The sequence below is a fragment of the Silurus meridionalis genome, chromosome 10 (genome assembly GCF_014805685.1).
Source record: "Silurus meridionalis isolate SWU-2019-XX chromosome 10, ASM1480568v1, whole genome shotgun sequence".
Lineage (NCBI taxonomy): Eukaryota > Metazoa > Chordata > Actinopteri > Siluriformes > Siluridae > Silurus > Silurus meridionalis.
The window spans coordinates 15,353,369-15,381,277 of NC_060893.1; the positions used below are offsets into that span (position 1 = coordinate 15,353,369).

General features: G+C 37.7%; 2 protein-coding genes across 3 annotated transcripts; one reads left to right on the forward strand and one right to left on the reverse strand.

The window, feature by feature from the left end:
* Positions 1-4,558, reverse strand: irf7 (interferon regulatory factor 7). Of its 2 annotated transcripts, none has more exons than XM_046859188.1 (9): positions 4,426-4,558; positions 4,135-4,288; positions 3,520-3,688; positions 3,363-3,436; positions 3,078-3,129; positions 2,336-2,473; positions 1,751-2,143; positions 633-748; positions 1-540 (listed from the first exon to the last, which is right to left on the reverse strand). In XM_046859188.1, exons 1-9 carry the CDS (start codon positions 4,440-4,442, stop codon positions 391-393), a joined length of 1,263 nt encoding a protein of 420 aa, XP_046715144.1. In that variant the 5' UTR covers positions 4,443-4,558; the 3' UTR covers positions 1-390. The 2 variants fall into 2 exon arrangements, with proteins under 2 accessions (XP_046715144.1, XP_046715146.1); XM_046859190.1 differs by having other exon boundaries at positions 4,409-4,530.
* Positions 4,559-12,517: 7,959 nt separating this feature from the next.
* On the forward strand, positions 12,518-14,348 carry LOC124392625 (achaete-scute homolog 1b-like). The gene has a single exon (XM_046859774.1). It carries the CDS (start codon positions 12,943-12,945, stop codon positions 13,519-13,521), a length of 579 nt encoding a protein of 192 aa, XP_046715730.1. The 5' UTR covers positions 12,518-12,942; the 3' UTR covers positions 13,522-14,348.
* The last annotated feature ends 13,561 nt before the right edge of the window (positions 14,349-27,909 follow it).

Here is a 27,909-nt window from a genome sequence, read left to right on the forward strand (position 1 = left end):
TTGATAGTGTATACATTTATTTACTGTTTTTATGACAAAATATATATTAAAAGGAATATTTTTATGTAACAGAAAAGAAAGGTTTATAAGTGTAGCCCTTTGGGCTAAGCAAAGAAATTTCATCAATAAAAGATAAAACCTAAACCAAGTTGTTTCTGACAGCAGAAGGGAATAAAGCATAAATAGTTTCTTTAAAAAAAAACTACATATGTTTTCAATAAAGAATCTAAAGTTGTTGGTTTATTTTGTACGGTTACTGTATTTTGCATTGCTGTAGCCAGGTAGTGCTGTATGGCAGAGAATATGAGAGAAGCCAGTGTTATGGTTTAAACCATGCTTATCAGTAGAAATGCAGAAAACAGTGCAATGTCAGGATGAAGGCAAAACACTTTATACTGCTGGAGGTGGTGAGAAAGTGGCTTCAATCAGTTCATACAGGCTGCTGTGGGAGATTTGCAGGCTGATGTTGTCATTTTGCAGAGATGAGGCTCCTTCCAGCTGTGCTATCTTATGAAGCTCACGACAAATTAGAGGCACGACCTACCAAAAAATAATAATAAAAATAAAACTGATGCTCCAAGCAAGCAAAAGGGAAAGTTTTTCAAGTGACGGTATTTCAGACAGCGTTTTACCTTCACGACGATCAGCTTTCTCTCCAGTGGCTTTCCATCTGGGAACTTCTCTCCAAAGCACAAATAGATGGTGTACTCAGGGGATCCACGTCTGTTCTCTTTGAAGTCCATGAGATCTGTAATTAAGGTAAAGGCTTAAAAAACATTCATGACACTGGTGATAACTACATTTTTATATAATTTTTTTTTTTGGTGGAAAACTGTATTAATGTTCCTGAACTAATATTTTTAAGTACATCCAGTCCACAATTTATAAAAATTATAACTAAGCATATTTATATGGAACTATAACTAGCTAGTCCTGCTTGTTATTGTTATTTCCATTGCTAATTCTTTGATAAACTAAAATGAGGGAATTTAACATCAATTTTTATTTATTTCAGAAACACAACTTAGAGAAAAGAGAAGGAGTAGAGTTCACATAAGTCTGAGCAAACTATATCAAACATTACATAAAAATAGTATCCTGAAGTTTCACTTCTATGTAGAACATGCAGATGCTGTTGTAAGTTAGATAACATGAAAGAAAGTCTCTTATGAACTTTCCAAACAATAAACTGATGTGGGGGACGTTTCTAAATGAATTGGTGATTGTCTTTCTTTATGTAATTTTAAATGCCAATCCTGCCACGTCATTAAAGATTTTAGCCTACATTTCCCCTAAATGGGTAATGGTAATTACCTAGTCAGGTCATTTTTAGGTAGTTTTTCAGGGTGCCTTAGTGTTCTGTTAACACTTTTAAACATGTGACATGTAAACTGTGCATCTTACAGTTGTCATCCTGAAACATCTGAATGTCAAAATTGTGTTCTTAGACATAGCAACCTTAGATAAGCCTTGGCCAACAACTGATGATCTACATTTATGATAAGTTACATACATCCAGATGAACAAACACTTGATACTGTACAGTAGGGTGCTATTATTATTTTCTCTTGCAAGCTTCTGTGAAAACATCAGGCTTAAATAACTTATTTTCCAATGTTGGCATGATTGTATTGGTTGTTATTTATTGCATAAACACTTGATAATAAGTAAGATGACAGAACATTTTTCCCAACCTCAGATGCTAGTCTCCAGATAATTTGTTAAACGTTTTTTGTCATTGATCTCCTACCTTGCTTGAACTTGTCAAAGCTGAATAGCTGTACATATTGGTTCTGGGGCAGCTTTCTGGGCTCTGGGTTTTGGATCTCAGCAGGGTCGCAGGTGCTGACAAACACATTGCACTTGTCCTGGCGGAAGCCATAGATGCCTAAGGGGTGGACCTGCAGCAGCAGGCCCCTTTTGATGTTGTCCAGGAGACGCTTTGTGAACTGGACCTGTTTGTGGTCAGTGAGCTCCTCAGTGCTGGGGAAGGGCAAGGACATGCCACTCAGCTGTGAGAGATCACACTGTGAGTGGAGTTGAATGTGTTGAGCTGTATACTGCCTCTTCAGCATTTCTGTTTTTCTGTAGTGAATGGAGATCTCCAACTCATTTATGGAAGGCAGGTTGAAAGACTGTTGCACTGAGAAGGTACAAGACTAAAGAATTAGTCACTGATTTTTTATCTATATGTGGAACTAATGTATTGGTAACATCATGTTTAAAATGTGTGTTTTGAAAGATGAAGTCATAATTTTAGTATCATTGTTGATTAACTATTGCATCAAGAAACACATCTAAATAAGAAACAGTAAACAACTTGTCTTGTCCATACCTGTATTGTAGGGTTGCTGTGCTAAAGATGGTGCTGAAACTGGCATGTTATTTGGAAGACAATGCTGCTGCATAAGTGGCATTTGGGGCACAGAGTAGTTTTGCAAAGGCTGTTGAGAGGCTGGCCAACATTGTATTTCTAAAACAAAAATGTAAATAATGATTAATAAATCACATTATATTAATCATTCTTTTGAATAATGATTCCACATTTACATGCATATTTATAATCCTAAAGGTAGTTAAATGTGACATTAAAAAGTATTTTATAGTAACTGTTGTAATGGTGCACTATATGGCCAAAACCTTTTTAAGCAGTTGCAACAAAGCTTAACACATTAGAATAGGTTGTCATTTGATGCTGTAGCATTAGATTTCTTTTCACTTTTCAGGGCATCTGAGGGCATTTATACATGTGATGGTAGTTTACTGTAGTTTATTTAATGTATGTATTTTATTTTATTTTATTTTTTTTACATACAATTTTCACATTGTTTCATTGATTTCCATTTAATTGTATTCACCATCTGTGTTCTAAAGAGCAATTCCATCAAATAGAAATTGCATTTTCTTTTATTTATTCTAAAGTATATCACTGTATATAGAATAATACAATAGGATGTTATAGTAAATATAAATCACTTTGAAATGTCTATAGCCATAAATTAATATCCAGACCGTAGTGGGCAAAAAATTTGACCTTTTTGGAAAGGTTTTGAGAAAAGATTACATTTGGGACATACCTGTGTGTTGTTGATTTAGATGCAAGGCGACCATCTGGTTTGGCAAATCATACTGTATTAAAATAAGATGACGACCAAAAATGAGAATATTTAATAAATAAAGTGTACACCCTACTATAATCAAAGTACAAAAGTGAAACGCATCAATCCCAATCGCTTTACTTCTGGAGACAGAAACATGTCATGTACTATGTTCAATTTTAGTGAAGAAACATCTTTAATAGTGAAGAAAATATTTATAGCAGAACAGGATTTATTCATATTTTTAGTCTTTTGGATTCTTACCTCCATTTTTTCACACTGGTTGTTCGTGGAGCTGTACAGGTCTTCAATATGAATGCTTGGACACTGCTGATTGTCTATGGAAGAAGACAGACATGACTCAGCTTCTTATAGTGCAAGTTAGAGGCTTTAATTACTCTGTTGGCATCAGGTGTCTTACTTTCAGGACACGTGATTCGATAGATTTTATGGGGATTCTCTGAGTCCTTGGAGTTGTCATGGATCATCTTGAACTGTGGCAAACCGTTGAGGGCACAGCGGAAGTTGGTCTTCCATTTTGCCTTATCATTGGGATACTCAATGATCTTACCACTAACCACAGCCCATTCCTAGACAAGCAAAACATAACATTTCCTTCATTTATATGGAGGGCATAAAAAGCAGTAAAGCTGCAGTAAAGGAGTATACAGATAGTGAAGCCTTTATCTCTCAATACTCATAGGTCTTGTTCATCTACAGTATATGCTACAAGGTACACTATTGTCATTCTTATACACCTGAAACTATCTAATACACATAAAAATCTCCAACCTATCTCAGGTGGTATACCATTCCTTGAACCATTTTAGTTGTGTAGCTTTGAAAGCATTAGTATATTAATTATTGATTGCAAGAAGAAGATTTAACATGCTACAATAACAAGCTTCAGAGACTAGGCGTATTATTCAAAATGTGCAGAATAAATTCCTGACTATAAATTAGCGCCTTACAACTTTTTTTTATTTTATAACCACCCACAGTTTTATTGACACGTTGATCTTATCCAGCTACTTACTCGGAATATTTTGTTATCCTCGTCTCCGCAGTCTTTCCTCGAGTTGTGTTTCCACGGGATGCGGAAAGTGTCTCTGTCGGTCATGTAAAGTCCATCGTAGCGTCCAGATTGCACTTGCTCTAGGAGCCACTGTCCAAACTGTGGTCGCACTGCGCTGCTCACAACAACAACAACAACAGAAAATGTTAGACTGCATGAATACTGTGAAGTGCGCACATTATAGAAGTTGCACATTATATAGATATAAATGTGCAAGTTAACGTTTTAAATTCACCTTTGCATGCACTCTACCTGTTTGCCACCGACATGCTGCTTGACCAGGTAATCAGGTGCTTTAGTCCGAGAAGAGCTGCGGTGTGTGTTTCACCGAGAACCACCGAGTGTTTATAGAGTGTGACGTTAATCGGACGCAAAAGGACGATTCGATCCATATATGGGTTTTCCGCTCGAGGGCCGCACCTCTACTACATTTCCCTGTCAAAAGACACTGTTTAAACTGCGATTTCATCATCATTTCATTCACTTACGCTGACTGTAGTGTTATAATGGCAAAGCAAAGTGACTTTTTTTTCAATTACTAATTTATTTACCAAACAAAATGCAACCATTACAAACAAGTCTAATAGGGAATTACATTTGAGTGCAAAATCATAACTACAGAGTACTACAGAAAACTAATACAATTATCAAATGATATATGTTAGAACCCAATTAGTAAGGAATAAAGCCCAGAGTGGTGTCACATTGCTGATAGAGCTGATTCTTCTTTCCGAAAAGTTACAGGGTCTTGGGTTAGGGGGTCCTGCTGAAGGACCTAAGCTTGGCAGTGCATGCATTTCAACCCTACACCTTCTAAATGGTATCTTAGAAACTATTCTTTCATTTATATGTCCACTCTTTGTCTTTCCTAACTGTCTTCACACTTATAACATATCATCTGTCCAGCTTTTAAATCCTCACAGTTCTTCTTTGCCATATTTGTTATGGTTCATATTAATGAGCCGGTTCGTCCCTGTTAAACCCCCAATGCATTTAGTTTGTTGAGTTTAATGAGTAACCTCTGTGTTTTTTGAAGTGTGGTATAAAAAATAGCTTAAAATTTAGATTTTTAGCTTTTTAACTCCCAGAAATCATGTTGAATGCAAATGTTCGCACTTGTCTGTCCTTGAACTATAAAGGAACTGGTGGCTTTTTGCAAATCAATTTAAAATTTGTTATAATTTGGACTTGAGAAAGAAGGCAACAGAAAACTAAATTGTTGCAGAAAACACTAGATGTGTGTGTGTGTGTGTGTGTGTGTGTGTGTGTGTGTGTGTGTGTGTGTGTGTGTGAGAGAAAGAAAGTGAAAGAGAGAGAATAAATAAAAAATCCAGGCATAGCCCAAAACTTTCAAAGTACACAGAAACACTTACATATATTTTATGCCATGAGAATTGCATCACTCTTACATGACAGGGAGAGTACGTGTCTGTAATCTACAGGTTTTATTATTTAATTTTAGGCCAATTACTCTCAGACACATCAAGATAACTATTTGCACGAGTTAATCATTGTCAGGGAGAGTAGGCTGAAATGGATTTAAATGCACAAAATAAACTATTTACTTAAAGGTTTTTCTTAAAGAAAGAAGCTCTTCATATTTCTATGGGACAGTTGTTCTTGAAAAATGACGGTGCACCTGTTTACTTTGCCAGTGGTTTAGTGGAGTTAGCCTTCTAATTAACAAGGGTTTGACACCCAAGCAGGTAGGGTGGAAGTGGTAGAGTAGAAGGGGTGAAAGGGGTTACCAGAATTTACCAGCTGACAGAGTTCAAGAAACCTTGTTTTGAAGGCTGCCAACATATGAAGTGATGATCTGGTAACAGTGTGCATTTTAGGCCACCAGTATTTGTCCCACTGTACATATTAAGGCTGTGTGTGCCTGCTCTCCTGCTTCATCATTGGGGATGGTGAAGTAATCAGTTAGAGAGAAAAGCCCAAGATGGATGCAAGTGCAGTTAGTATTTGACTGGCAGAGAAATCCAAGTTATTAGGGAAAGAACAGGAAAGCAATAAAATACAGACAAATACAAAATAAAAGAATCAGGATACCATCAGGACCACATCCAAAACAGCAATCACAAATACTAAAGTTTGGTATGTAACAAGTGCATACTGAGGATTTTTCTGAGTGAAAACAGGGGAGTGCAATTAGAAGTGCAGTGACAGAGTTTGTGAGTTATCACATGAATGTGTGTTTTAATGTGTTACACAGCAGTTTCATCTCAGCAACAGGTGTTTGCCTCTCTCTCTCTCTCTCTCTCTCTCTCTCTCTCTCTCTCTCTGTCTGTACACCTTTTGGGGAAAAACATGTTTCTCAATGTGTGAAACGTTTATTCAACTTTTTTTTCCAATCACAAGACAAAAGTGTAAAAACAGCTGTGGTTATAGTTCCACAGAACTGCAGTCCTAGAGGAAAATACTGTGCTCTTTCACCAGCAGATCTCTACATGTGCATCTTCCATATTAACCTGAGGAAACAGGAAATGAATCTCACTCTTACTGATGAACTTCCCTCTTACAGCTCACTGGAAGTACAGTCCAGCATTCATGTGGCTGTTCTCAACACACACAGTCCTGGCCTGGTTCTGCTGATCTGGGGTCCCCCTTTTCCATCCTCGTAATACACAAGTCTCACATCCCTTTTCTGTCATATACAAAACTCACGTCAATATAGAGAAGTACAGAGTCAAACACCATGAAGTGGAAAATAAGTTTATATATAAAATATAAATATAAATATATATATATATATATATATATATATATATATATATATATATATATATATATATATATAAAACATTTTATATATATTTAGTTTATAAACAGTTTAGTTCAGAATTTGCTAATAGGAACATTGTGCATTCATAAACATTTTTAGAAAAAACAACATGCAAAATATTCAGTGGGAAGTACCATAAAGTACCTTAGTTTCATTCAACTTTCATACTAATATACTCGTGTAAGACGCTGAGTGGCTGTAGTTTGAAGGAGTGGTAAAAATACTGAACTGATGCGGAGCTATGTAAAAGGAATGCAGAAATTTGATTACTACCTCCCTCTGCTGGGCGACTAAGATTTGACTACTTAAAAATCTCTATGTTAATACTAATGTATACTAAAAACGAGCTCGACAGTCTAAAAGTTAAGATAAATTATTCGGTAATAGAGGAAATTTATACTGAGATCTGGAGACTGGAAGTCTATAAAATACACAGACCAGCTATAACAGACATGCCCAAACTAGTGCCTGTAGGCCAGAGAGGGCCTGTGGTGGCTTTTGATTTGGCCTGACATGCCATATATGAGAAGAGGAAAAACTAAATCACTTATACAGGTCTTAAATTTTGATTTCTTATTTGAAATGAAGGAGGAGCAGAGGAGGAAGACATCTACAGAGACAGCAAGGAATGGAGAAGTGGAGGAGAGTGGAGGTTAGGGTGGGCACTTTAAAATTTGGTACTATGAGTGGTAAAGGGAGCAGAGAGAGGTAGATATTTTTACATTTGCCACATTTGGCAGACGCCCTTATCCAGAGCGACTTACAACTGAGCAGGGGGGGTTTTAGGGCTTTTGCTCAAGGGTCCAGCAGTGGCAGCTTGGTGGTGGTGGGATTTGAACCTGTGATCTTCTGATCCAAAGCCCAATGCCTTAACCACTGAGCTACCACCTCCCGTATGTTGTGTGTTCAGGAGACCAAGTGGAAAGGGAGTAAGGCCAAAAACATTGGATGTGGGTTTAAACTGTTCTTTCAGGGTGTGGATGGAAAGAGAAATTGTGTAGGGGTGATACTGATGGAAAAGTACAGTAAGAGTGAAGTGGAGGTGAAAAGAGTTTCTGATATTCACACTACTACTAAGAGTGATAAATGTAAAGCTGGAAGTTGAAGGGGTGATGATAAATGCCATCAGTGTTTATGCTCCACAAGTAGGGTGTGAGATGGAGGAGAAAGAAAAATTCTGGAGTGAGCTAGATGAAGTGGTAGAAGGTATAACTAGGAAAGAACAATTAGTGATTGGGACAGACTTTAATGGTCATGTAGGTGAAGGGAACAGAGGTGCTGAAGAGGTGATGGGTAGGTATGGTCTTAGGGAGAGGAATGTGGAAGGGCAGATGGTGGTAAATTTTGCTAAAAGGATGTAAACGGCAGCGGTAAATACATATTTTAAGAAGAAGGAGGAGCATTGGATGACGTATAAGAGTGGAGGAAGGTGCACACAGGTGGACTATGTTCTATGTAGGAGATGCAACCTAAAGGAGATTGGAGACTGTAAGGTGTTGGCATGGGAGAGTGTAGCTAGACAGCATCAGATGGTGGTCTGTAGGATTGTTTTGAAGGTAAGGAGGAAGAGGAGGAGAGTGAGGACTGAAAAGAAGAATAAGATGGTGGAAACTGAAGAAGGAAGAGTGTAATATGAGAATTAGGGAAGAGGTCAGACAGGGGCTCGGTGGTGGTGAAGAGGTGCTGGATGATTGGGCAACTACTGCAAAAGTGATAAGGGAAACAGCAAGAAAGGTACTTGGTGTGACATCTGGAAATAGAAAGGAAGACAAAGAGATGTGGTGGTGGAACGAGGAAGTACAGGAAAGCAAAAGAAGAAAAAGGTTGATGAAACAGGATTATAATCGACAGAGTGATGAGAAAAGTAGGCAGGAGTACAAGAAGATGTGCTGCAAGTTAGAGCAATAAAAGTTGGAGATGAAAATGTGTTGACTAGTGAGGAGAGTGTGTTGAGAAGATGGAGGGAGTATTTTGAGCAGCTGATGAACGAGGAAAATGAGAGAGAGAGAAGGTTGGATGGTGTGGAGTTTTACAAGATTTTGAGATGTGAGAGGATGCCTAAGGATTGGAGGAGTGTGCTGGTACCGGTTTTTAAGAAAAAGGGAGATGTGCAGACCTGCAGTAACTACAGGGGAATAAAGTTCATCAGTCACATCATGAAGGTTTGGAAAAGAGTAGTGGAAGCCTGGCTGAGAGAAGAGGTGACCATCTGTGAGCAACAGTATAGTTTTATGCCGAGGAAGAGCACCACACTCCTGGAGTGTTTAAAGGCTCTGGCATGGAGAAGCTGGTGTTGGATCTATGATGATCGCAAATGTTGAGCTATTTTATGAGTTGCTCAGTAGCTCCTAGTTTTATAACCACAATGACTGTATAAGACTGTAGAAAGAGCATTACTTATAATCTTACACTCCAGTGCTCATGTTAGTTCTCACTCTTCAGTGTTCTGTATTGCTTAAAGACTATGATCACACTCTTGATGTTACCCAAATGAGAATGGGTTTCCCTTTTGAGTCTGTTTTCTCTCAAGGTTTCTTCCTCGTAACATCTAAGAGAGTTTTTCCTTGCCACAGTCGCCATGGCTGCTCATCAGGGATAAATACACATCATTCACCTTAACTGTTGATTTCTGTAAAGCTGCTTTAAGACAATGTCTGTTGTGAAAAGCGCTATAGAAATAAACTTGACTTGACTTGACACAGACGCATTATTTGCTTTGAGGATGTTGAAGAGAAGGATTTGCATTTTGTGTTTTTTTAATTTAGAGAAAGCATACGACAGGGTGCCGAGAGAGGAGTTGTGGTATTGTATGAGGCAGTCAGGTGTGTCAGAGAAGTATGAGAGGGTGGTGCAGGACTTGTATGAGGACAGTGTGACAGCAGTGAAGTGTGCAGTAGAAACGACAGACTGGTTTAAGGTGAAGGTTGGACTGCATCAAGAATCAGCTCTGAGCCCTTTCCTGTTTGCAGTACTGATGGACAGGTTGATGGACAAGGTGAGACAGGAGTCTCCATGGACTATGATGTTTGCGGATGATATTGGTATTTCTGGTGAGAGTAGGGAGCAGGTTGAGAAGAGCCTGGAGAGGTGGAGGTTGGGGAGAAGGGGAATGAGAAGGTGAATGAAAGTCAGTAATAGTAAGACAGAGTACATGTGTGTAAATGAAAGGGAAGGCAATGGAGTGGTGCGGTTGCAGGGAAAAGAAGTGGTGAAGGTGGAGGAGTTCAGTTACCTAGGGACAACAGTGCAAAGTAATGGAAAGTGTGTTAGAGAAGTGAAGAAAAGGGTGCAGGCAGGGAGTGGGTGAAGAAGAGTGGCAGGATTGATTTGTGATAGAAGGGTATCTGCAAGGGTGAAAGGCAAAGTTTATAGAACTGTTGTGAAACCTGCTACGTTATATTGTTTAGAGACAGTGGCATTGACAAAAAGACAGGAGGCAGAGCTTGAGGTAGCAGAGATGAAGATGTTGAGATTTTCATTCGGAGTAACGAGGATGAACAGGAAAAGAAACGAGTTTATTAGAGGGACCGCACATGTAGGACATTATGGAGACAAGATGAGAGAGGCCCGATTGAGATGGTTTGGACATGTGCAGATGAGGGAAATGGGGTATATCGGTAGAAGAACGCTGAGAATGGAGCCGGTTTATGAGGTTTATGGATATGGTGAGGGAAGACATGCAGGTAGTTGGCTTGAAAGAAGCAGATGTAGAGGACAGGGGAGTATGGAGACAGATGTTCCGCCGTGGTGACCCCTAACAGGAGAAGCCGAAAGAAGATGAAGAAGAATATAACATGATTTTATTTTCAAGCTGAAAATTGTAATTTGCATAAGTTTGAAAAACTTAAAATAATAAAAAAAAGGACCAGCTCCAGTCTTAGAGGTCACTGATATTGGCATTGGACTATAATACTAACTGTTCATACTGTACTATTTATAAGTACACTGAACTAAAAAAACTTGGAAGTTGAACTACATTAGTTAAACAGATTACAGACTAATGTTTTCTATTTGTTCGTTTCTAAAAAATTATGAAATCATAAATGAGGGGAACTATGGCAACTTTAATTTTAATATAATACAGTTTGGTATAATGCAATTTATTTTTCAGCCCATGTGTCTAACTTAAGTTTGATTTTTGGTCCTTCATAAGATAAAGTATAGACATCTCTAAGCTATAACATAAAAACAACTGAGAGGTGACATGAATAACAGTCCCAGCGGCAGTGTGATACTCTGGGCAATGTTTTCATGAGAAACAGGGTTCTGGCTTTCATGTAAATAGACACATACCACCTACCTAAAGACTGGTGCAATTACAGCCCCGCTTGGGTCTATTGGTATTTCCTAATGGTTGTGATCTTTTCAACAGTTGTTGGCGTGGTTTGGAAGACATGGGAAATAGTTTAAGGTATTGATTTAACTTCCAACTTCCCCAGATATCAATCCGATCGAGCAAATGATGGATATATTGGACAAACAAATCCAGGGAGGATCCACCTTATAACTTACAGGATCTGCTAATAACATATTGGAGAGACTATCACAGCACATCTTCAGAGGTCTTGTGAAGTCCATGACTCTAGGAGATAGAGCTGATCGGTGTATAATTCGAAATAAAGTTCAAACCCTTTTTGAAATGCCACTGTAAAGTGAACTGCATTACCACTAGTGTCCACTGGATGTCACATGACATCTATTTTATTAACATTCTTGAGGTTTTTTTTGTTTGTTTGCTGGGCAGTAAAAAAAGGAATGATGATCTGTAAAACCTCATGCGTTTATTTCAGGCAATACGAATAATAATCGCATTGTAAGCCGTGGCAAAGGGAAAAAATTGGTGTGAAGTACAAAAGATCGCAGTGTGTAGTCTGTCCCGAGTCTCCGAATGATTCGTTCAAACAAAAGTATATTGGTTATAGTTGAGCAAAAAGTTTGAAGAGGAAGAAAGAATCCAGTAAATAACATCAATAATTAAAGTTTTTTCATAAGCATAGTTAAAATGGAGTAAAATGTGGAGACAGTGCGCTTACTTTCTAGCCACTTGTATAAAAATTATATTTTGGTGCATGATAGTGCAGAAACATTAGTAATGAATATGCTAATAATAAGTGTGGGTAAGAACCACAAATGCATCATATCTGCGGCACTGATTAATAGAACGAAATGAAAAGTGCAGCCTTTAAGATAAAGTTTAAGTTTGCATCAACAGCCCTTTGTCCAGTCCATCATTTCATTTGTGATTTGGCTTCTGTTTGCTGTTCTCTAATATGCACACATTTTAGGTGCACAGTTTGCACCGCGCAAATACGCAAAGGGCACACGTTCGGCCGGGTGCCTCTGGCATTCACTTTCTACAAACAGGCAGCACCTTGGATACCACCGAGTCTGTTTGGTATTTGGGATTTTAAAAGCTTGGGACTGGGAGGGGAAGTGGGGAAAAAAACGATAAATTGTATTATTGCCAATGGGTACATTGTTAAATAAAAGAAAAGCATTTCAAAGCAGCAAAAAAACTATTCTCTTTTTATTTCTTTTTTCCCCTCTCTCTTGCTAGTTTGCAAGGCGTTTTGCATCCACCAATGGGCTTTCAGGCTGCAGATATTGGGATGTAAATGAGCGCAGCGCGTGCTGGCGCAGTGAAAGCGGCGGATTGTTTATTGAGCCCCGTGCAGCCACGCGCCTGGCCCGCCGAACCGCAGCTCAAGAATCCCGCAGCGGGGCGGAGACTCCCACACGAGCGTGCGTCTTTTTAAGGGGGTGGGGTGTCGGACGCGTGTTGAAAAAGGGTCGGGTGCTGCCAAAGTTTGTATCAGATCGAGGACTGGTAGGGGGCCGGTAGACACTTGGACATTTAGAAAGCGAGAACTGGCCACACACGCAAAAGTCACGCGAAAGTTTTTCGTTGCCACTTTGTTTTTTCTTCTTGAGTGGAATCATTGTACAAGTCCCTTGGCCTTGCCTTGGCGCACCCCAAGATCAAGATGGAGACTACCAGCAGTATGTCAACGACGCAGCTGGCTCAGGGTCAATACCATTTCGGACGCTCGGAGAGGCGTCAAGAGTTCGCCCTGTCCAGCGCGAGCCAGAGTCAGAGCAAGAGCAAAGTGCTGAAGAGACAGCGCTCCAGCTCTCCGGAACTCCTGCGCTGCAAGAGGAGGCTCAGCTTCACCGGTCTCGGCTACAGCATTCCGCAGCAGCAGCCGGTCGCTGTGGCGCGGCGCAACGAGAGAGAGAGGAACCGGGTCAAGCAAGTAAACATGGGATTCCAGACCCTGCGCCAGCACGTCCCGAACGGCGCGGCCAACAAAAAGATGAGCAAAGTAGAAACCCTGCGTTCGGCGGTAGAGTACATCCGCGCTCTGCAGCAACTCTTGGACGAGCACGATGCCATTTCTGCGGCGTTTCGGTGCGGCGTGCCTTCTCCAACCCTCTCCAACAGCTACTCCGCGGACCCGGAGTCGCCACATTCATCGTACTCCTCTGACGACGGGAGTTACGAGCCTCTGAGCTCCGAGGAGCAGGAGCTGCTGGACTTCACCACATGGTTCAACAGATACTGATGAAGTATGCATTGCGCGTAAAACTCCATCCGAGCGCACCTGGGTTCCAGTCTTCTTACTGAGCGCCGACTCAATGCAAATGCCAATATCAATCCAGAACCTAACAGTTCTGAAGGATCAGAGACAAGACAAGACCGCGAGGCAAGGATTAGAGCGGTGATTATGTTCATCTTACCTCGAACACCACTGGGGGAAAATTTATTTCTCTCTCCGTTTGGAGAAATGATTGAACTCGGCGTAAAGATGTTTAAAAGTGCAATTATGGACTGTTATGTTGTAGGTCATCCTTCACCATTATAAATCCACACCAGCCAGAAGAGACAGACAGTCAGTGGCACTGCTTTGATTCAAACGCGCGCGTTCACGCGGGAAAATGCTGCGCATGCCCAGTGCGAATGTTGACTTTTAGTGATCGTTAGTACAGAAATATGCAGGTGATATCTAGTGTGTCTCTGCTGAGTTAGCTAGTTCCAGGCCTGAAAGTTTTTTTTTTATATGAAACTTGTACAATATGCTGTATTGTTAATAGAAAATGAAGATTTATTTTTGTATGCCGCTCAAAACAAAACGAACAAAAAAAAAAAAAGAAAGTACACTGCCTCTCTGTGACAACACTATGCTGTAAATGAATGAATGAATTTAATATACAGCACGTTGTTGCTTGTAACACTGAAAGAATGGGATAGAACACATTACTGATTAAACATGATGCTCCTTGCTAATGGGCAACGTGTATGGAAATGCTTTTCTTTTCTTTTTTTTTTTTTACAATATATGCACTTGTTCTCTCCTTCTGTAGACTAAGAAAATGTACATTATATATGATTTAACAGATATGCTGTATTTTGTGTAAAATGCTTTTTTATATATATATATATATATATATATATAAAAATATATAAATAAATTCATTCTATTTATACATACAAACTGCCTCTTTTTTACATGCTGAACTTGTTACTGACTTAATTCACATCCAGACACATTTCATGTGCAATAATACAATTAACACTAAGACAGGTATGAATATAGAGAAACTCAAAGCACTAGTACTAGAACAAAGATGCAAGAAAGATCCAAAGGTAAATTTGCGTCTTGGGTATAAATCCATGAATCTAGACACTATGGACATAGATTATTTTACCTTTTATGTTGAGGTCTTTACACAAGTCATCTGTCAAAATGAGGGGTAGGTTTAGAGAGGCCCACTGTGCCAAAACCATTATTTTTGTATTATCTCTGAGAGTGTAATACATGCAGCTCTATTGTGCACACTGTTGTTGCCCATTATCCATGTTATAGTACTTATCCATTCTAACCAAACACTAGTTGCAGTGAAATGAAATAATGAGTTGAATTTCACCTGCAGGCGTTTGCATTTAGAGTATGAGAGTAATGAAAGAGATGGGACCTCACATCATGACCTTTTAAAAGAGGGTTGGTCCTATTTACACCCTCTCATATATACAATTCTGTGTTATAGAGTCGTGGTTTACATCAAAAGTGCATGTTACCGTAAATACTGAAACATGTATAGACCTACTGCACTATAATGAAAGAATTTTTGCATATGAAAAATATGTATTGTTAAAAAAAGTGTTCTCATTCATTAACCCTTTTTTTTCATCAAAGTCTCACTCAGCACACACATAAAGCCCGGCAACCCCTTTTAAACCGCTGTTACCCCTCTACAAACTCTTGGATCTGTCAGCAGGTGCAAGGCCACGTGCTGGCACTTAGTGACCCGTATGTACTGATTACTGCCGGCTGGCCATTCTGCCCCAGTCTTGATCTTGTGAACTCTGGACCTGTAAAAAAAGATCAAATGATTTATGGCAGCAATTCTTCTGTTTATATAACCTTTTATATTTACAAAACAATCATTAGGAGGATGAATTCAATATAATTCACTCAACAGTAATGTAGTAATTAAAAGGATCAATAGACCCCTTAAGCTCATTGTGTATAGGTCAGGGGTGCTCAACCTTTTTGCAGCCTTTTTGCTGCTTTCACTGTAAAATGAATTAAATAAATAATTGGTTACACAGAATTCTAAATATAATGTAAACTCTGCGAATATTAAACAATTCCTCTTATTTTAATCATTTGTTAATTTCAACATTTAACATATCTTTTCCCAATGGGAAATGATTATATTTGTCTTTAACCAAACAATTACAACATGCACAATTGTCTTCACACAGAATATGACAATTTTTTTAAAGCAATCCAAAAAAACCCCAAAAAAACCCTGAATTTCCAGATATTTTTACCTGCTAAGATTTTAGTTTTCTATTCTTGTGGTTCACAGTACAATAAGTCCAAGTTGGCTTCTTGTCATTACATTGTTAATGCTTGGATTAGATCCCTTTAACTGCACTAGTTTTGTGTACTAAAGTAGGCAAAGTAAACTGTCAGTCAATGTATATCTATAAATTGCACATGTGGAAGTTGTACCTGATCAAGGGGATCAAAGGGGCGAATAAAAATACCTCACTATGACTTGATGCCAAAAACTAAAGGGATAATGATAGTAGTCTCTAATAGTATTTCTTCCAGATAACTAAGTATGTATAAGAACCCAAACACACTGTGTTCCAGCACCCAAATAATATCTGTTCAGTAGTTGCCAAGTGCTGATTTCTTGCCAACAAAATAGTGGGGAATGACACATTGTGCATACCAAGAAAAAGTCTAAACAATGTACTGTATACAGTATATAAGCTTTTTTTTTTAAACTCCAAATTATAGTTAAAATAAAATGTAAAATAAATAATTTTAATGTATGTATTCAATCAAGCGGAAGAGCGTTGAATCAGATGTAGTATTCTCTGGGCCATAACTAAAGAATGAATTTCAAGTATATAATGTGTTCACCAAGCTGTGTGTGTGTGTGTGTTTGTCTGTGTGTGTGTGTGTGTGTGTGTGTGTGTGTTTTGCTTTCAGTAGATGTTAATTTTTAGCCAAAACATGCACCAAAAAAGGGTGCAAAGAGTCTTTCCACCCAATCAGACACTTTGTAACACATCTTTAGTACATATCTATCTGTGCAAACAAACACACACACACACACACACACACACACACACACACACACACACACACACACACACACATTCGATGATGTAAGGTTCATTAAAGAGCTGAGGAAACTCTTCTATCACTTTGTCAATTGTGTGCAAATGTGTCTGTAACCTTGAATCATGAAATACTACATTCTTTTCAATTGGTAAATTGAAACTCATTATAGGTGTCTGTCGTTCTTCGTGAAACCACATAATATGTGTTCCCTACATGTAGCTACCTGCTGCTACCTACACAGGCCAGGCTCTTTATAAAGTCCTTCAACAACTGACCCTGCAGTAGAAATAGGTGCACAGTGCCTTTTTTTCTGTGCCAGGGTTTTATTACACTTTCTTCTAATGCAGTCTAATGTCAGGAGACCTCACTAGTGTTCTAATGCTCTATTTCAGTAGAAAGCCTGTCTCCATTCTGCAACACTGTGGATTGGCTGCACACTCTGACAAAAAAGTCAGTGGACTTCTATCTCGAAAGAAGGTTTTTGAATAAAATAAGAAAAGGGTTTGAATGTGCTCAGTCTAACACTTTCAACTGACACCTCTTAGCAGAAATAAAAGGAGCTCTAAACTTCAGACGACCTATCTCTCTCTCTCTCTCTCTCTCTCTCTCTCTCTCTCTCTCTCTCACTGAGCCATGAGGGGTTTGTGGGAGGGTCCACAGTCATTTGCATGCACCATTGTGCTGCACAAGTTTGGCTGCTTTTTTTTTTCAGTGAGGGCCTTTTGGCCATTTACTTCCACTCTGGCTGTCTGTTTGGGGGTGTGAATGGCCTCTGCTCCAGGTCCCCACAAAAGCCCTTTTGTGCCATGGCTGCACCATATTCATCATGTAATGCCTGTAAGACAAATCTGATTGGACATTTCTGTCACTTTGATGTGGTTCCAGAGAGCAAGTAGCTTGGTAGTAGTAAACTTCTCTCTCCTCTGCTCTCTCTCTCTCTCTCTCTCTCTCTCTCTCTCTCTCTCTTTCTCTCTCTTTATCTTTTACTAGACCTATAATTCTCATTTCCCCCATCAATTTATCTGTCTGTCTGTCTGTCTGTCTGCCCCCAGTTCTCTCCTCCTTTCTGGCTTGGGTTATATGGAAGGCAGATTGGAAATTCAGTTTGAAGGGTTGGGTTTCTCATTGTGGCAAAATTCATAATAAATACTTCAGCCACACAAAAAACCAGGTCGAGATGATTGATGCCACTTTACTTTGGTCTGAACAAAAACCTTGATTTGAGCAGAATACCAAATGAATAGGCCGAGCGTGCACTTAATTCAAAAAATTTTAATCTCTCTTTGTCTTCTCCCCTTCTCCACCCCCTTACTCTCCTTCTCTCACTTTTCTGTGGCACCCACACTTTTTTTGCCCCATATTATCTCCAGTTCCTTTTGTCAGAGGCATTCTTGATTTTTAGAGTAATGCTGCCCAACACAACTGCTAATTCAGCTAATTAATTTATTCATTTGGACCCTGCTAGGCTCTTCTGACAGTGAGCTTATCAGCCTAATGACAGCTCATATGTTGAATCTTGGGCACGCTTTGTATTGATGTTTAAATAATAAAAACAGGATGTTTGTGAGCTTTTATTACACAGTGCATGTGACCACAATACATATACTGAAACTAAGATGGTATCTAGAGTTCATTAGAAAATGTCTCATTATAAAATAAAAAACTAATTCAGCTTTAAAATTTTAGAATAACTGCCATAAAAGTAACTTTTTAATGCTTTCCTATACATAGCTGAGGGCAAATGTTTGTATCCCCAATGGGTTCTTGCTGTATTTTAAAATGAGAAGGTCTACAAGCTGTTCTGATGATATAAAATAACTTCTAAAGTTTGTCACAGGTTTAAAAATAGCAAATGCAAATGTGTGAACAGATGTTTTAAACTTCTCAATATTAATGTTAGTATTAACTGTTTGACCATTTGTTTTTGTATTTTTTGTTATAAACTTACGTTAGTTACGTTAAAGTTATCCAGAATGAATTTAGAAATTTGGTCTGAGAAAAACTGAGAAAACAAAGGAGTGTGAGCCAGTTTAAGACTGCGTATATCCTTTCATATAAAATCATATTGAAGGACTTAAATTCACAGAATGTGTATAGCACATTTACATTACTAAGCTGATTAATAACATACCATTCACTTGGATGAAAACTATAACATTCATGAAAATTCAACATTTCCTTTAGTTTGGCATGATATTTTAGAGACCAACACCATGTTATGTCACCACTTAGCTACATCTAAGGTCCTTAAAGCCTATGCAATCAGTACACGTTCTTCTGATTACTGACCTGCTTTTATATTTTTTTGGGATAAATCTGCAAAAATGTAGTGGTAGCAATTGGCAGTAGGGTGGATCCATTCAACCCTAAAAAAGACAAAGCAGTTACTGAGGATGAAGTTATGAATATTTGGTATAAAATGTTGCGTAGAATATTACAGACTACTTTACCAACCAAATTTGATTTATATTCACCTCAAAAAATAAATATTTCAAGCACTTCTATAGTAGATTTAACAATAGCTGAAAGCTGTTCAGAAAGTTTTAATGAACAAGATATAGGTTACACTGGCAAAAAAAATGTGATCATGAAATCATAAGAGGAACCGGACTGGAAAGAGAATCCAATCCTTTTCTGGGACAGCGAGCATAATGAGATCATATAACCTTACATTTAATAGCTTTAGAAGAGTAAAGGCAAACATCACTGTGTCTAAGTGTGTTGAACAGATTGCCAGTATTGTGATTATTTTAAATAAGGTTACAGCAGCAGTTTTTAGAAGGTACAATCTATAGTTCTCAGGTGTGATGCTGAGCTTTAAAGAATGTACATGAATGTGTTAAATACACACAATTATTTTTTATCATCCTATCATTGTGGCTTCCCCTAAACATACCACTAACGAAAATGTTTTTCTTTTCATTTAAACATGTCAGACATGCCAACTTCCTACTATCGGATTTTGTACAATGTGCAACTCAACTGCTAAATTGCTATAATTGCCCTCTTTATTTTCACACCACATCCCCAGTAGAGCCGTCTCCAAAATTTCCCTAACAGTAATGTTGTTTTTATTAGATGAAAGGAGATGCACACACCCAAATCCAATAAAAACAAATCTGAATGTATGTGAACATTCTTCATAGTTCATAGTTATTGATTATGCATCTGCAGGTTTTTTTTTAACCTCCACCCCACCATCTTTGCCTATTTCAATAAAGCCCTGCTATAGAACGGATTAACGAGCACCATTTTGGGGATCTTTTCATTTCATTAGCTTGTAACCTCTCCAGTTAATTATCCTGATCTGGCTAAAAGCTGAGTCTTACATTTAATGATACTGAGAGACAAACTGCCCAGAGAACCACACAATACTTAACACAAGAAGAGTGAAAGGAATGATGGGAAAACTGAAAGAAAGTCAGAGTGACATTTAGTAGACATAAGTGTATTAGTCTGGTGTTTTTTTTTAATAGACAGACATAATGGCCCCAGGGGTTAAGAACAAAACGTTCTTATACAACATTTATTAGTGTCTCAAACTTCATTAGTATCACTAGGTATAAGTTAAATAAAAAGTTTTTAAGGTTAAGATTGGAATTGGGTTCTCGAAATTCTGATAAGACAATATATTATTAAATGATAATGTTTGTACTACAGACCATATAGTGTCTTATATACAAAATAAATAAACTAAAAGGTTAGGATTTGCTTTTAACTTTCTACAAGTTAGAATTATACAATTTAATATTCCCATAGAAAGCTTTTTGTTTTCTTCAAAAGGAAACTGCAATTATTTTGGGTCCTTTACATGCTTTAAAAAATTGCCCATAAAGTAAAACTTTGAGAAGGTATAAGGCTTTTGTGATTGGAAATAATAATGTTAACAAGCATGCATTCATTTTTTTTGCTAAAATATTTCTTTGGTAATTTTGGTTACTGCAGTCTAACCACGATTGTTGAGAAATCAGTGAGATTATGTTTAGGTTATTAGTTAAGGTTTAAAGCTACTAAAAAGTGGGATTTGTATTTAAATATCAAGACTGGCAAAAACACACTGCTGCACAAAAACTTTAAATGTCCAGTTAAACTGTAAGTCACATTTCATAAATAATAAATAAATGCAAAATTGTAATTATGATATATTTTGCTGCTGCTTCTTTCCCTATAAATAACTGCACTTGTAAGAAATACCAATAAAATATAGGTCTTCTGGAAGACTTTTTAAGAGAGCAGGCCAGGCCAGCCTGAAGTAAATCTACTTCAGCCTACTTTAGATCAACTCTTTCTAGTTTCTCTCTCTCTTCTCTCTCTCTCTCTCTCTCTCTCTCTCTCTCTCTCTCTCTCTCTCTCTCTCTTTCTCTATCGTTCTCTGCACCTGTGGACAAACTCTCGTTTATTTATTCATTCACACTAATGTTTACTGAGGGATAGCATCCCTTTACCCACCAACTCACACGCAATATTGAATGCAAACAGCATCAAAGCCAAGCAGTTGATAGCGCTCTGATTTCAGGCATTCAGATAAATATTGCTTATGAACAGAAAAGGAGAAAAACACTGAAATGTTGCAGTCAGGAAATTGAGGCGATTCAAAGATGGTTTGTTTTTCTCTAGTCTATTCCTTGTGTGCTTAAGTTTGTATGTATGTGTGTGGTTTTTTTCCTGTTTGGTTTTACTGGAAGCCAGAACAGTCCTCTCTGTCTGGCTATGCATGTAAAGAGAGTCGCCTTTTTGTTCCAACAATGGCTGAGAGCCAAAGCGTCCTCTTCAAACTTCCCTACTCTGCCCCTCCTTCTGAAAATGCTCCCCAGCACCCTGACTGAACCCCAGCTCCAAACACCACCCAATAAAGTGCTTCAGAACTGGAGACAAGCGTCATTTAAAAAAGCAGGTGTTCCCAAGTTTTTCGAGGACGTTGATTTTAAAATGAGAACCTTCAACTGCCCTGCTTTATGAAGCTGGTGCTAAAGGTAGCTGTCCAGGAGGGCCAATCAGTCTTATCTGACAAAAGCACACGGCTGAGAGCTGCCACTCCATCTTTGAGAGGGACAGCAGGATGAAGCCAACCAGGGAACCGATGATTGGTACCTTATTCGAAGGTGCCGGGTGGGGAAGCTTTCTTGCAGGCTGAAGTGCAAAGGTCAGGCCATGTAATTATTGCTGTGCGTGCAGTGTTCATTAAATCTGACAGTGAGAGTTCTTTACTGCTGTTTCATCAATAGGCTGAATTATGGCCATTACAGCTACTTAAATTAGCATGGCTTTTCAAAAACCTGGAACATAGCCCTAAAACATTAGTGCTTTATGCAAAAGAAAAGACTTGTGATTTTGCCTACATGATTTGAAACACTGCTTTGCAAAACTATATATTTATAAGTACTTTTTTATATATTATTGAAATAATTAAACGATACACTGCACAAAACGTTTTAGAACAATTTTCCTTATTGGATATTTGGATATTTGGAGAGGAAAGATTTAATGCTGTTTGTAAGGCAAATGCCTACTCAGTCACCCATCTGTAACCTGTTTAGACTGCTCTGGGAGGAGTTAGGTCAAAAGGTTGTCTAACCAGCTCCACAAACCTGCAACCTTTAATGAATGCCTGGAAAAACCAGATAAAGAAAGTCCATGCATCAGATATAGCTGCTAACGGACATTTTATGGAATAATTAATTTATAGACCTTATTTTTTTTTTTCTGTAAAGCTCATGCAAAATGATAAAGAAAAATGTTTCATTTATTAAAATATTCTGGCTGTTCCCAAAAGTTTGATCCGTAATCAAATTAATTCCATTTATTATGCATAGGGCAATGAATTTATTTTAAAAAATGCTGACATCTGATCAAAATTCTCTTTCAGGCAAAAGTAATCACGACTGCTATTGGTAATAATGAAATTTTTTAGTTCACGATTGTGCAGAGCTTTAACTACATGTGTAATAGGGCAATGTATCATCTTTGCTGATTTGACTATGCAACAATTAGCAAAATATCCTACACTACAAAATAATGTTTAATGGCCATTTAATTTCTAATTTGTCCACACGATTGCACAAAACACACACACACACACACACACACACACACACACACACACACACACACACACACACACATTTTATAGACATGAACTCTGCCCAGCAGTGATGGAGCAATGGCAGGATAAAATTGGAGGGGGATTTGAAGGTTTAAGCTTTTATTACCCATAAACATTGAGCAGTGAAGTCATAAGATCTGCTGTAAATGTGCACGGCACCTGCTTTGGTGTTTACTTAAAATCCCCCTCAACAATATCTAATCACACCACCGACAAATGGCATCTCTCGCTTGATAAATTGTATCAGAGAGGAATTTTTGCTCAATTTAAGTGTGATGTTCAGCACACAGACTGTTGGTGCACAGCCTGGCTAATAGATAGTCAGTGGAGGCTAAAGGCACCTAAGGAACCCCCACAAGGGTTGAGTCTAAAGACATACTGTAGATATCTAGCATGGATATTAATAACAGATACCTAGCAGAAAATCTAATTAGAAAACTAATTAGCAACATGCTTTACATGACCCCAAAGCTTCATGGAGACTCATCGCTTCCCTAATAATAGTAATAATAATTATATATATATATAATTTTTTTTAAATTTTTTTTTTTTTATTGTGATTAATGGCATGTTTGTCACTAGTTACTCATAATTAATTGCAACTAAATTGCACATTTTTTTCTGTTCTAAATGCACCTTACATTAATACTTTTCAAGTTAATACTCCATTCATCATGGACAAATATGGATGGTTTATTAAAATGTATGTTTATTATTATTGAAACCATACTCAACATAGAGCATAAAGATAATTTTTTTTCTTGTAAATGTGTTAAAGTATTAATGGTGTTTTAATTTACATAAATCACCAGGACATCAAATGCAACTTTTGCTATGTTTCCACACGGACGGTTTTAATTGCCAAATGTGTGCATCATGGTGGAATTTGGTTGTTGATTGAAGACTTGGCCCATCAGTAAAACAGATGTTTTGTGATTACAAAATTTTTTTGGTGGAGTTTATTATTTGTTTTTATCTGAGTAAAGATAAGACACCTTAATAATAACACGTTAATTTTGACAGCCGTAATATATACATAATATATAAAACAGGTTCAGCAATAAAGTATTGGTTGAATATACTTTAGATTGGTATCTTGCCATTTTATATATACAGACGCTCCCCTCCTTATGAACGAGTTACGTTCCCAACGATCGTTCGTACCATGAAATTGTTGGTAAATTGTCACTGTGTTTGTTATTGACTACGCATATCTCCAGTGATGGAAGAGCTATAAATACTATCAAATAATATAGAAACAATTGAAATACTGTATTTAATATTTAGTATTAAGTAATACAAATATTATACAAATTTCTAAAAATTTTTTTACTTAAACAAAATTAATTCGCTCCATTCCAGTGCGCATCATGTAAACTTGTTACGGTCGATGACTAGCTAGCAGCGGCTCTCCTTCGTTTGGAATTTTTTTTTGTCAAATTTCACTTTAAGGCAGGTTTGTTCGTATCTGCGAAAGTTCGTAAAGTGAATATATAGTGTACACTTGAGTAGTATATAATATAAAGTCAGCAGTGTCTGTATATTTTTATATGAGTTAAGTATTAATGCAATACTGTATTAAAATGCATTACCCAATTTGAAGTTTTGTATCCTCAAATAATACAATTGTGTATGAAACATATATTCCACATTTTATATTACAGAACAGAAGCCTGAATATACACTGTATGGATAAAAAGATTGTCGACAACCAACCATTACAATATATGCTTTTTAAACATTTCATTTCACCATTGGTCCCCATTTGCTGTTCTAATAACTTCTATTCTCCTGGAAAGATGTTCCACTAAATTTAGGAGTGTTTGTGGAGATTTTTGCTCATTCAGCCATAAGGGTGTTAGTAAAGTCAGGTATTGATGTAGGGTGAGGAAGCCTTGGGTGCAGTCAGTGCTCCAATTCATACTAAAGGTATTAAGTAGGGTTGAGGGCAGAGCTTTATAGCAAGCCATTCAATCTTTCAAACCAAACCATTTAAACCAAATCTTCATGGAGCTAGCTTTGTGCACAGGGGAACTGTCATGCTGGAACAGGTTTGGGTCTCGAAGTTCAGGTGAAGGAAAAATTTAAAGCTACCACATCCAAAGACATCCTATACAAGAATGTACCTATCAACTTTTTTGGAAACATTTGGGGAAGAACCATACAGTATGTGGCTGGAAATGTCAGGTGTGTCTGATGGAATATACATAACTATCTGCCTAAGCATAACTAACTTTGCATACTCAAACAATTTCACTTAACACATAGTGTGAATCATATTTCAGCCCAGAACCATGCAGTCTATATCAGACCTGATAGCATCAAGGTATTTTCCTCAACAAAGATGTAGACTAATCCAATTTTAACATCTGACCAAAGTTTCTGTACCGTTGATATTTGCATGATAAACGCTGTGCAATAAATGGCAGTCTTGCAAACCTAGACTTGTCTAGTCTTGTTTTTTGTGACACTGCCCTTAGGCTTGTACTTTAGAACTTGATGGATATACCCTATATCCATAGAGTCCAACATTAAAACACAGAAAACACAAAATTCGTAGAATGAGGCTGCTCAACTATTAAAAATTCTACACAAAAACTTAGTGGTGTATAAAACACATCCTGTACCACAGTGCATTCTTATTAACTTTAATATAATATTAATATAATATTATAACAAATATTATCTTTGTAACACTTTTGCCTTAACAGATTTAAAAAACTATTTTTTATATTTACTGAGCCTTCTGTGAGAGGCTAACCCTTAACCCAATCAGAGGGGAGGAAATGCATGTTCCCATGATCACCTCCATCTGTTCTCCTTCATCTCCTTCATCTGATTCTCTGTATCTCTTAAGTCAAAGTCTGTGTTTCTTAGTGTGTGCGTACGCATGTGTTTGTCAGGCTGTGGTGGTCCAAGCCTGTGTCACACAACACAATAGAGATAAGTAATCTCATTGCCACTACAAGAATGTCAGATTTATCCTCTTTTCTTCCAGGAGGTCCTAGAGCAGATGCCACAGTGGTGGTTCGCAGATGGGGTTAAAATAGGAGGGCAGTGTGAGAACGGAAACAGGTAGCCTGTCTGTGTAATTGTAACAACCTTTATTTACAACCCAAAAGAAGGCCCATTATGGAAAAAAAAACTTTCTGCAAAAGAGAGTTTGCTTTCGTAATAACTGTCAATTTGGTTAGATGTAGCTAATCAGTTTATCATTCCTAAAGCTGTCCTGTTTAGAATTCTCACAACTGGTGTAAAGTTCGTAGGTTAATTTTATTACTTGTGGTAGAAAAATTGTAAAGGAAAACACAGGGTTTTTTTTGTTTGTAACCTAAACTATATGTATGTCGTTTAATACAAGATCACAAATACAAATGCCAAACTATACATTTTCCTGTCACTGTTACTGAATGGTACTGTTAAACCTTTACCTTTTCAAGTAGCTGTAAAGCTATATCAGCGGTCCTGAATGTTTAAATACATACCTTAAATTATTATTTAAACACATAGATAGTAATAATAATAGCAGAAATAAATGGCCAGGCCTAGGCAAAATGTTGTATTTTTATTGTTCTTACAAATCAATGGTTAGAAAATGATCGAGAATAAAAATTATGCACTCGTTTAATTTTGCTGCAGTGAACTACTTGGTTCTCAGTTATATATTGTCTTCTGGTACACAAACATAAAATCATGATAATGATATTTACTCTATACAAAATCTGTCCACTTCTCAACAACGACCTTCTGTAAAAAAGCTGCAATTTGTTTTTTGCCAAGTATACATACTTAAGGTAGCTTGATGGGACCATCCCAGCGCCAGGGAATAGTACAACCTATATTTCTGAGAATAAATTGCACCTTTCTTTGTCTCTGGGGTGGTGTTACACATTTTTGTAACTTTATAAGGCTTTACAGGCATAACTTTTACTGATAGAAAGTTGCATGTAATGTACCTTTAAAGCTTTACTTTAAATAGATTTATAGATATAGAATTATATCTACGTCTATATTCATAATAATAGCACAAAGATGAATTCATGAGGGTATCATTAAGGTGATAAGGAATGTCCAACTCAAGCATTGAAGTATGCAAACGTATTTAATCAGGTATAGTTTCTATTCTTCTGTAACAAAGTGTCAACTCTCTTGTTTTAGGAGATAAGAGGAAACAGGTGATGGAGAGAAAGCGGAACAGCTCACGAGTCTATGTACCTGTAAGCGCGAGCTCAGCAATCAGCGCCAATAGGATCGCGGCGCGTGCAGGACGGGTGCTGCTCATTTTCCCTCACGCCTGTGTGTCGCGAGCTCTGCCTTATCTCCCGGGCTGATTTTCGGTTAGATAAGGCGGCGTGTGGCCGAGGAGATGTTTGCTGATTTTGTTTTCCGCCTATCTGTGACCAATAGCAGGGGCTCTCTCTTCTAAAGACCCTTTTTAAGTCTGGACGTATTTGTTTATTGGCGTTCGGGGATTTCTTCGTCCTTTATCAGTCCGGCCTGCAGGTGAACTGCGTGGCCAAAAAAACAAAACAAACAAAAAAAAAAGCAGAGGAAATAACCTGCAACAAATGCAGAAACCTTACATGCATTCATATGTTACTATGTTAATAATATACCTTTATATGTATGAGGTCCTGGAGTTGAACATGTGAATTCAAATGTTGCGTGAACAGTAAAAACGTAATACAAACCTAGTATATGAATAATGTATATTAAAAATGCATATGCCCTATATAAACGCACATGCTATACATGAGGAATGAAGGTAAAAAAACGCGATTTATGTGAAATTAAAAATTGCATGTGAAAATAAAATAATGCACCACATGTGAAAAAAATACGCAAAAGAAAATTTATCAGGTAAAAAAAATGTTAGAGTAAAAATAGAAACACGTGGTGCATAAGGAGCCTATTCCCTGAACACTGGTCCTGAATCAGGAATACACTCTGGATGACACACACACACACACACACACACTTCCAGCCGAACACATTAGTCGTTTGAGAACCTTGAAGAAACCCATGTGGACACAGGAGGGCAATCCTAGGGAGGAAATTCCACACATAGTAAATGAAGCTCAGGACAGAGTCCTAAAACCCTGTGCAATCCTACCTGCATAATAGATCCTCATGGATGTCAGCAATGTGGCAACAGGGGAACTGTTCAGTTGTAAATTGAGTTAGCACACGTCTGTCTCAGTATA

Coding starts and splice junctions, on each gene's coding strand:
- irf7 (XM_046859188.1), bottom strand. Junction 2,474..3,077: donor TCTAAATCAACAACACACAG/GTATGTCCCAAA, acceptor TTTTTGTTTTAG/AAATACAATGTTGGCCAGCC. Junction 749..1,750: donor CTTTGACAAGTTCAAGCAAG/GTAGGAGATCAA, acceptor CCTTAATTACAG/ATCTCATGGACTTCAAAGAG.
- LOC124392625 (XM_046859774.1), top strand. CDS start 12,943: ATGGAGACTACCAGCAGTATGTCAACGACGCAGCTGGCTCAGGGTCAA.